Here is an 11,353-nt window from a genome sequence, read left to right as displayed (position 1 = left end):
TTTAAAGTGATGATAGTATTTAATCAGAAATGCTCCTTTGATTGTAAGCTGCTTTCATTTTCCTTCTAGGGTTGACAACTTTGGCTTGGGCCTTTTACTTCAATCCAAGCAGATAAAGCGCATGGTGTCTTCTTATGTTGGAGAAAATGCAGAATTTGAACGACAGTACTTAGCTGGTGAATTGGAAGTAGAGCTGACACCGCAGGTGAGATGTTTTACTAGACGTTATTTTTAATTTATTTATTATAATACTAACGTAGGCATTTATTTGATTCTTTTGAAACTTCTTTGTGCAAGTTATATTAGGTAGAGAGGATGGTATTTTGTCAAATCAAGCAATTTTGTCTGTAGATCATACCTGTTGACTTGTTAGGGAATTAATATTTTCTGCCACTGTTTATTGAAAAAGGAGGTATTTCTAGCAAAAATATCTAGGCTAAAAGATGCATTTTAAAGTACACCATTATAATATATATTGCTTTGGAAGCATGTAAAAGGAGTGGCTGAAATATTTCAAGATTGCCCATTATAATGGTCAGTTTCTACAAATCATAGCTTGTTGGATACTGGGTTGTTTTTGAGTGATTTGGACTTTCTTCCTCATGTTGTACTTCAGGAGAGTAAAGCCCATGGAGGATACCACTGCACCATCACAGAGAAGCAATGTTGGCATTAGAGCCCAGGTCTGAGCCACAGAAGGCACCAGAGCCCACGTCCGGGGAACTGATCATATGACAATAAAACCTGCAAAAACTTAGCAAATCTCCACTAATTTTCTACGTCATTTCTTAATTGATCGAGGCGTTGTCAGAGAGGAAGGCAAACCCTTTGAAACCTTTTGAGTAAAACAAAGGTTTACAGGTTGTGTTTGTTGTTTTCACATGGTCTGCCTCATCCCTGAGACTCAGCCTCCACTCTGGTTTCCGCTGTTTCACCGAGTTAGTAATAACATAATGTGGCAGAGAGATGTTTTTTATGTTCAGTAATTAAATCACAAGGTATGCTCATTTAAAGGAGCCCCGGTAGTACAAGACTTATGTGTTTGGAGGCTAACTTAAAGGTTGATGGTTTCTCTACTGGAGAAAGACCTGGCAATCTGCATAAAGATTGCAGACCAGAGAGTTGTATAGAGCAGTTCCGCTGTGTCACATGAGCATGCTATAAGTTGGGATTAACTCAAAGGTACCTTCCAACAATAATCACATATGCTAGTCTAGAGAGATCATGTGAGAGATCTACACATTGAAGTTGAGGCCTTACAGTGGTACTCATGATTACACTTGGACATTCTGAAGCATTGTTAGCTTTGTAACTAAGTATTGCACTATGCTTAATATGCACCCATTTTGCATTTAAAGTATTTTGAAAATATGCTTTTCCTTTTCACATTATAGTTCAGTATACCTGTTGTGGAGCTATTATTGAATGTTAACTTCTCAACAATCCTTTGTATCTTCTGAATGGCCTCTTATTCTGTCAGAGATCATACACATGGGAGAACAAGTTCCTTAATATTTCTTTTATGTTCTGTCTTTAAGTTGAAGGAGGCCAGTGTCTCTAGTGGCTCATAAATAATGACTCAGGCAGCTTGTTTTTCAGCCTCAGAGCCAGTGGGTAAGGGATTGGCAACATACTAGGGAGTGATTGGGAGGTTAGTGGTTGGTCCCTGAACAGGACCTCTCTACTGAATTGTTCTACTCTTGCGCCCTTGTCAAATTGGATAGAGAAGGAGTGATGTGTCCAGAGAGGGTAGAAAGTAAAACTATCTTAAAGTAAGGGGTGTCATCATGGCTGTTTTAATTATTTAATTTTTAGTAATGTTAATAATATTCACAAGACCAAAGTAGTTATCTCTTTCAGTTAGATAAGACTGAAATCTAGACTCTTATCTGCTGTTGGAGTTAAGTATTTAAAGACCTCTGTTAAATGAAAATTTGCTTTCAGATCTGAGCAATATTAACTCATTGTCATTAATACCTAAACCAGATCTTATGTCCAATTAGTCAGTCAGCTATCTTGCCAGACTGATGTAGCAAGACCATGCAAGTAACTTTCAATATTATGGAGAGTGTCAGGAAAATGTTAGGGCCAGAGATGTTCCTCTATGAAAAGCTGGGTATAAAGAAAGGCAGTATGGGTTAAGATGAGGGAGAGGAAACTTTGCCCACTAGGGAAGCAGTTTGAAATCACTGGAGCCTTGGAGGAGTAAGGGCCACTTATGGGAAAGGCAGATGAACAACCACAAGTAACAACCTAAACCTTTGCTTGCCCCAACATGTTTCTACCCTAAGCATATTTGAAGTACTCTTGGCTTTTAAGAGCCTATTTATGCTGTTGTACTTATTAGATAAAATATTTATGGGAATGATTTAAAATAAAGAAATCATAAAGCAAATTTAAAAGGAACCTTGGTAGCGTAGTGAATTTCAAGCTGGGCTGCTAACCATGAAGTCAGCACTTCGAACCTACCAGGGGAGAAAGGTATCTGCTCTGGTAAAGATTTGTATCCTCAGAATAAAACCCAAAACAGGGTCACTATGAGTCAGAACTGACTTGATGGCACACCACCACCACCACCAAAGTAAATTTAAACTGTTTTCTTTATTGATTTGCTGTTATTAATGATAAAATTTAAGCTATAACTACTTAGCATATAGTAAAGTGAAAATTTAATTTAATTACATTTAGTTATCTAATATAGATAACTAAACAAACATAATTAATGATCCAAAGTTAATTTATTAATATTAAAACCAGATAGACATAGAGTATGATGACAAGAAACCAGTGGGAGGCATGGAAATTGAAAACAAGACGATACACATGAGGCATTACATTCTTAATGTAGATTAGCAATAAAGAGATTGATGTCTGGAGAGGCTGCATCGTTTTTTATTAATTGATATCCCAATGTACAGGGTAAGTGAAATACAGTAATATACAATGTGAGGCTCTTTTTTGAATTCCAAGTCTCTACAGAGGAAGGCCACCGTTTGTTTGCTTGTCCTACTACATTGGCTTGTGTGTTGCTATGATGCCACTGATAATTTCAAGGTCACCCACAGTAAGCAGATTTCAGGGGAACTTCCAGACTAAAACAGACTAGAAAGAAGTAAGAGATGGTCTACTGAAAAACTGGCCACTGAAAACCTGATGAAGAGCAACAGAACATTGTCTGATACTGTGCTGGAAGATGAACCCCTCTTGTTGGAAGACATTCAAAATATGACTTGGAAAGAGCTGACTTGTCAAAGTAGAACTGACCTTGATGTGGTTGGAGCAAAGCTTTTGGGACCTTCATTGCTGATGGGGCATAACTCAGGATTAGAACAGCTGAAAACATCCATGAATAATCGAAACGTTGGAGAGTGCAAAGTAGGATTCTAGGAAAATTGGAAGTCTTCAGAAATGAATTGAAACACATAAATAGGCATTGTTATTGTTACTGAGTGATGTCCAGTTGGTTACACTTCATAGTGACCCTGTATAGGGTTTCTGAGGAATGACTGGTGAACTTGAATTGCTGACCTTTTGGTTCAAACCGATCTTGCAGTCTGGTGCATTTACCCATAGCGCCACCCCAGAACTCCTAATAGGCATTAGTGAGCTGAAGTGGACTCTTATTAGCTATTTTGAATCAGAGAATCGTTTGGTTTATTATTCTGGGAATGACAAATTGAAGAGGAATGTGAGAAGCTGGATTACATGAAGAGGAAAGTACACGGCACCAGGGTTGGAGGAATGCTCAGTGACAACCTGTGATACACAGATGACGCATCCTTGCTTGCTAAAAGTGAGAAGACTTGCAACACTTGCTGTTGAATATTAAAGACTACAATCTTCAGTATAGATAATACATCGGTGTAAAGAAAACAAAACATTTTCACAACTGGACCAAAAATAACTTCATGATAAGTGGAAAAAAGATTGAAATTTTGTAGAATTTCATTTTACGTGGCTCTACAAATGACACCCCTAGAAGGAGCAGTTGGGAAATCACATGATAGCAAATTTGCTGCAAAAGATCACTTTAAACTGTTAAAAAATAAATAGGTCACTTAGTCTGCCTGACCCAAGCTATGGTATTTTTAATCGACCCAGATGCATGCATGCAAAAGCTGAACAATGAATAATGAAGGCAGAAGAAAAATTGATGCCTTTGAATCATGGTGTTGGCAAAGTATATTGAATACACCACGGACTGCCAGAAAAATGAACAGATCTGTCTTGGAAGACGTATAGTCAGAATGTTCCTTAGAAGTGAGGATGGGCGAGACTTCGTTCGACTCATGTATCAGGAGGGACCAGTCCCTGGAAAAGGACATCATGCTTGGTAAAGTGAAGGGTTGGTGAAAAGAGGAAGGCCCTTGAGGAAACACACTAGCTGCCACAATAGGCTCACATAGTGTGAGTATGGCGGAGGTCCAGGCAGTGTTTCCTTCTATTGTGCACTGAATTGTGAGTTGGAACCACCTTGACAGTACCTAGTAGCAGCAGGCTGGGTAACACAAATGATTGAGCACTTGGTTACTAACTGAAAAGATGATGGTTTGAATCCACTCATAGGTATTGTGGAAAAGGTCTGGAAGTCAGCTTCCAGAAGGTCACAGAAAACTCTATTCTGAAACACACAGAGCTGTTAGGAGTCAGAATCGCCTGGTTTACCTTTTTATATGATTTTCATTGGTTTACCATTTTTGATGTAGAAACTAGAGGCTACATCTGTTAATGTTTCTGTGTCTTCATACAGAAGTGTGTGTAACTTACTCTTTATGGTGATGTTGGTTGCTTACTTCTAGGGCACACTTGCAGAGAGGATTCGTGCAGGTGGGGCTGGAGTCCCTGCATTTTACACCAGCACAGGATACGGGACCCTAATACAAGAAGGAGGGTCGCCGATCAAATACAACAAAGATGGCAGCATTGCCATTGCCAGTAAGCCAAGAGAGGTAAGAATCACTCTCATCCAGGTAACATGGGGTGTTGCTTTCATAGGACCCTGGGCAGTTCACTGGGTGAATACGTAGAAGTCACCTTTGCATGATGTTAGATGCAATTTTAACTAAAATCGTCCATCATCTACTAGTAGTTAAAACCCCTAGAAAATAAAAATCTAAGAAACTACAAAAATAAACAAGAAGAATGGGAACTGTAATCCAAATAAGATGTGTTAGTCAAGGCAGGGCTTCTGGTGTGATGCTGTAGGATAGCACTCAACCTCAAAGTTGGTTTGAACCACAAGGTCAGAGGTTCAAACTCACCAGCCACTCCTTAGAAACCTGATGTAGGCTCACTGTGACTTGAAACTGACTTGATGGCACTTAACAACAAGTCAAGATTAGTTATCTGAATGGATTTTATGGTAGATTTTAATGAGTTTAGAATAATTATACTCATCTGGAAAACTGGAGATGTAAGAGTATATTGTTAAATTTTTAATGTTCAGGCTCCATCTGTATGTAAGTGAAGGAGTAAAGAAATGAGGAAATGATAGATTTGTTTACAGTTTCAAAAAGCAGAGGACTGATTATATAAAGGAGTCCTGGTGTGGCAATGTAGGGTAAGCACTGGACTGCTAACTGCAAGGTTGATGATTCAAACTTACCAGCTGCTCCCCAGAAACCCTATGCAGTGTTGCTATGAGTCAGAACTGACTCAACGGCACTTTTCGCAACAACAATTATATAAAGTAATAATTATATAAAGGATTAAGTAGTAAGTTCACACTTAGCACTTCTAGCCTTCATTCTGTGTCTTGGAGTATATCTAAGCTTCAGACTTAACCTGTTGTTGTTAAGTGCTGCTGAGTCAGTTCCAACTCACAGCAACCCTATATATAGTTTCCAAGGAGTGACTGGTAAGGTTGAACTGCTGACCTGGTCATTCAAACCCACTTTGCAGTCCAGTGCTTTATCTCACAGCACCACAGCAGGGCTTAACCTAGTTTTATTTAAAATACTGGCTATGGGTCAGGAGTTAAGGTGTGTCACTGTAGGATCAGCATTTTACTGTGAACCATAAGGTCAACAACAACAAGGGTCAGGTGTCTTTATTTGAAGCGACTACTCTCTCATGTTAAAGAAGATCTGAACTCTGGATGTAGATATTTGAGATACTCAGACTTTAGCTGAGTTTTAAAATTATACAGGCTAATATTTTATAACTATTGAAAACACTAAAAGTGTATCTTTACAATTCTCCTTATCATACATATGGCTTAAGAGAGTTAACACAGGTTGAAAAATTACCAAGATTATTTTTAGAAAAGTGAAAACTTAGTAAATCAGAGTATCTCTTATCACTTTTATGTGTAGAGTACTTCTGTCTCTGTACCTTCATGTTTTGAGGGATGAGAAGGGATCTTTGATGTTTAATGTTTGTCTTCAGCATTGTCTTCCATTCAGGGCTTTGCTTTTCTCAGTGTGACCGACAGTGATTCCAAGTTGTTGTTTTTTAAATCATATTTTTCATTTTCTATCTTGTTTCTTTCTTTACTCTAACTAGTTTTGACAGCGTGTAAGATAGGTGCTTGTTATTTAATTGAATCTTAGTAATATAAGATAAGGGTTCCTTGAAATAATTGGGTTACTACCTTACTAGCTCGCTAGCTAGACCTTGTAGAATTAACTCATTCTGAGAAGCATAGGATATGGTGGAATCAGGCCTAATTACATGTATATATTTATACCTGGAGTCAGATGCATGCACTTAGTAGTTTTATAATTCTTTATGAATTTCCCTAGACTGTGACAAGTCATTTTTGAAATGATTCTTGTTAGCTCTTTATTTCTCTTGTTTATGGTAGGGACAGAGATAGATCAAGTCCTTCTGCTAGTGGAAGAACTGACAAGGAATGAAACAAACACGTAATGTCAAGTAGTGAAAGTGCTGTGAAGAAAACTCCATCAACTCTAGAGAGTGATCAGTGAGTGCTAGGGAGGTTGTCAGGTGAAACGTCTCTGAGGAGGTGATATTTGTAGACACCTGCATAAGGTAGGAGAACAAGCTAGGTGAATATCAGGGGTGTGACTGCTCTAGGCAAAAGGAAGACATTGTCCTATTCATAGACTAGCAGGACTGTGAGGCAGGAACAGGGTAAACAAGGCAGAGAGTGGTAGGACTGGAGGTTGATGAGAGGCAGGAGCCAGATCACACTTTACTGAGTGTAGTTAGTTGCCAGCGGAGAGTTTAGAGTTTAGACTATGAGTGGGAGAGAGACGTGATCTAAATTGTTACATTTTGTAAAGATCATTGTGGCTATTGGGTGGTGAATGTTTTGGTAGGGGGCCAAGAGGAGAAACAAGGGAGAGGTTAGTAGGTAGTAGTAGGCTAAGGTGGCAACAGTAAACATTGTGAGAAGTGGTTGGAATTGGTATGTTGATAATAAAGCCAACAGGTTTTCCTGATGATGGATTGGTTGTGGAGTGTAAGAAAAGGAAAGAATCAAGTATGTTTCATATAGAGGTGGGTGCCCAGGCTTGAAAACACAGCTTAGTTTGGGACATGGTGCATTTGAGATGCCATTAGACTCTAAGAGCAGGTACTTGGGAGGTTCAAGCTTATGGGAGAGTTTGGAATGTCGGCAAATTGTTTTTTAAACCTATGGGATTAGACAAATGTTTAGGGCCTGAGTACAGGTAGGCAAGTCCACAAACTGAGTCCTGGGCCACTTTCACATTAAGAGTTGGGAACAGGAAGAGCATCAGAGAATAGGAAAGAAAGTGAGCAGAGAGGAAGCACAGGAGAATCTGGTGTCTTGAAAGCCAAGGTAAAGTTTTAGAAGGAAGGAGTGACCCACTGTGTTAAGTACTGTGAAAATACCAGGTAGCATGAGGATTGGGAATTCTCTGTTGAATTTGGAAAAATGGATGTCATTAAGAGACCTTAAATAGTGGGTATTCTAGAGAAGAGAGGATGAAAATCCAATTTACGCTAATTCAGGAAAGAATCAAGAGGTGAGTAAGTAGAGACAGCTCTTTCAGTGAAGATAATAACTTTTTTTGACAAATCCAGTTCTTGCCCTGATTTTGAATTTTAGAATAGCTAACATTATAATAGTTGGTATGTAGCCCAAGGTTTTGAATTAGATCTCCCTGGTTTAGTCATGGGCAACGAAGTGTTCGCAGAATGGACCCAAATTTGTAAAATATGTATGTACAAGAATAATAATCAGAATGAAAAATTATAGTTCAATTCCCTGCTAGAAATGTAATCTCCCTCTTAGAAAACAAGGGCAGGGTGTGTATTGCGTAGCAGAGTAGGAGACAATAGTGCCTGCTTCAAAGATGGTGGCCAACCTCAACAGTTGGAACTGAAAACCGCAGATTTTAGGTCAGTTGTCTAGATCTGGACATAAAATATTCAACTATCATCATTTGAGTGATAATAGTTGTAATGACTTTTGAAGTTCTGTTGTTAAGTGCTGCCAAGTTGATTCCAACTCATAGCGACCCTGTATAGGGTTTCTGAAGAGCAGCTGGTGAGCTTAAACTGCCGACCTTGCAGTTCAAACGGCTTTGCAGTCTGGAGCATTAACCCATAGCACCAGATGCTAAAAAAATAATAACTTTTATGAAGCATTTAAATATCTTTAATATAATTTATTTAAGGAAGACCCCCAACGAGATGGATCAGCCAGGTGGCATCATTGATGGCGTCAAGTGTGGCAGCGGTAGTGAGGTTGGCCCAGGATCGGACATTGTTTCGTTTTGCTGTGCGTGGGGTCGCTATGAGTCGGTTCCGACTCGATGGCACCTGACAACAACCACAAGGTCACATTAATAAGATCTTCCTTCATCAAAGAGCCCCTTAGTTATTCATCTTTTCTAGCAGGAAATTATGGTAATCCCTTTTGAAAAGGCATTTCTCAAAAAGAAAATCTTTTTCTTTAAGAAAGGATTTCTGTTTCAAACCACAGTTAGAAAAGAAAATGTATCCACATGTTCTACGGTTTTCTATAAGATGCACACAGTTTGTCCACTAGGGGGTGCAGTAGGTATGAGAATGGAGTTCTCCCTTCATATGGCTCTTGCCTATGAGTGATAGACTATAATTGATGTTATTTTCTTTCTTCTTTGTTTTAATTCCTATAGATATATTCCCAAGAAGGAAAAAGCACATACTAATACATAATTTTGCTTTATGTTCTCCTTCCCCAAAACTGATTGTAGAATTAAAAAGCAGTACGTTAAGTGCTGTCGAGTCAGTTCTGACTCATAGTGACCCTGTATAGGGTTTCCAGGCAGCAACTGATGGGCAATAGCATATAAAATCTATAACCTTCAATTAGACCAGTAATATCAGAGGAGAAAACATAACTTTCAGAATAGTAGCAGAAATCTTAAAGTACCTATGAATAAATCTAAGAAAAATATCCAACTTTTATGGAGAGAAATATACAATTGTGCATTGAAGAAGGTAAAGAAAATAATTCAGTAAATGTTGTTGTTAAGTGCCGTTGAGTTGGTTCCGACTTACATCAACCACTACCAATCTTGTGGTTACTACTCAGTGCTGATCCTACAGCGTCATACCAGGAGTTAGTAAATGGAGGCCTCTATTTTTATTCAGAGAAGTCCTGTTGATGCTGTGGGCTAGGTTTTGGGGTACTAAACCACATGGTGGGTGGTTCAAATCCACTAACAGATCACCTGGGAAAAGATGAGGCTGTATGCTTCTGTAAAGATTTATAGTCTCAGAAGCTCTATATAGGGTTGTTATGAGTTGGAATCGACTTGATGGAAGTGCATTGTTATTGTTGTTAAGTACTGTCCAGTACTGACCCTGAATAGGGTTTCTGAGGAGCGGCTGGTGGGTTTGAACTGCCAGCCTTGCAGTTAGCAGTCCATTTCTTAGCCTACAGCATCGCACCAGGACTCCATGGTTGTGGGTAGTAGTATTTTACTCAAGGAGTCCATGAATGGTGCAAATTGTTAATTGCTCAGCTACTAACTGGAAGGTTGAATCCACCCAGATCTGCCTCAGAAGAAACACCTGGTGATCTGCTTCTGAAATATCAAATCCAAAAGATTGAAAACTCTATGGAGCACAGTTCTACTCTGAAATTCATAGAATCATCATGAATTGGAAACGATTTGCCAGCAACTGGTTTTGTTTTGTCTTTTAAATAATTTATCTTTATGGGTAGGATGAAAATAGCATGCCAGTTCTCTTCAAATTAATCTAAAAATTCTAGGAAGCCAATTAAAATGTCAATAGATACTACAGATTCGAGAAGATGAGTGAAGTGTTATAACTGTCTTATGTACAAAAGCAACACATTGGCTATTTCATGGAATATGTTTTTTATGGGTTAGAGGGAAAGACAAACTATTTTTCATGTTCAACATATAACTATTATACACAAATAATAAAAAATGAGTATGACCATACTTGGTCTATTCTCAGCATACAGAACTTTAAGTTACTTAAATGTACCAAGCTCTCCTTCGTCCTGGACACATGCTAATCCCTCAATTCACCTCTCACCAACTTTGACTAAGTCCCAATTGCCTAACACAATTCATCCTGAGATCTCAGTTTAGATACTTCTCCCTCTGAGACATCTTCCCTGTTGGGGCACTTCTGCCCCATTATTTACCTCAGTCAAAGCTCTTGTCACATTCAAATGGGACCTTCACAAGTTCCTGACAGTGCTCTTCTTGTCTCCTACAGGTGAGGGAGTTTAATGGTCAGCATTTTATTTTGGAGGAAGCGATTACAGGGGATTTTGCTTTGGTGAAAGCCTGGAAGGCAGACCGAGCAGGAAATGTGATTTTCAGGTAATGTGATGCTTGTGAAAAACACTGTAAGGCATTTCAGCAACTTTGATTTTCCTCAATTACAATTACAAATAACGATATTGTTGTTGTTTATTGTTAAGTGCCTTCAAGTCAGTTTTGATTCATAGTGAACCTGTATAGGAATTCCATGGAGTGGCTCATGAGTTTGAACTGCCGACCGATCTTGTGGTCCAGTGCTTATCCTATGATGCCACACCAGGATTCCCTTAGTTAACTGTCTATTTCAATGTTGTTGTTGTTGTTAAGTGCCGTCGAGTCAGTTCCGACCCATAGCGACCCTGTACAACAGGGTTTCCGAGGGTGTAAATCTTTATGGGAATAGAAAGCCTCATCTTTCTCCCGCAGAGCGGCTGGTAGTTTCAAACCACTGACCTTAAGGTTCGCAGCCCGATTCGTAACCACTACGCTAAATAGTCATTTAAAAATGGCTTCAAATCATATACACAAACATTTATGTGCAAGGCTGCTGCTCTATGCTCTGGTTCTAATTGGTGTCCATGTTGTACCATTAAATAGTTGAATCTCACCCCTGAATATGGTCGTATACAAAT

At 38.9% G+C, this 11,353-nt stretch overlaps 1 protein-coding gene across 1 annotated transcript in view; it reads left to right on the top strand.

Moving 5' to 3' along the window:
• Nucleotides 1-11,353, top strand: part of OXCT1 (3-oxoacid CoA transferase 1) — a 251,550-nt gene that overhangs the window by 23,204 nt on the left and 216,993 nt on the right. Inside the window, exons 3-5 of the mRNA XM_006877358.1 lie at nucleotides 70-205; nucleotides 4,800-4,949; nucleotides 10,675-10,781. Of these exons, the coding sequence (XP_006877420.1) occupies nucleotides 122-205; nucleotides 4,800-4,949; nucleotides 10,675-10,781 (341 nt within the window). The 5' untranslated portion in view covers nucleotides 70-121. The remainder of the gene's footprint in view (nucleotides 1-69; nucleotides 206-4,799; nucleotides 4,950-10,674; nucleotides 10,782-11,353) is intronic.

This window comes from Chrysochloris asiatica, unplaced genomic scaffold (assembly GCF_000296735.1).
Source record: "Chrysochloris asiatica unplaced genomic scaffold, ChrAsi1.0 scaffold00487, whole genome shotgun sequence".
Classification (NCBI taxonomy): domain Eukaryota; kingdom Metazoa; phylum Chordata; class Mammalia; order Afrosoricida; family Chrysochloridae; genus Chrysochloris; species Chrysochloris asiatica.
Note: the sequence above shows the minus strand (reverse complement) of the source record. Positions and strands in the feature narration are given on the sequence as shown.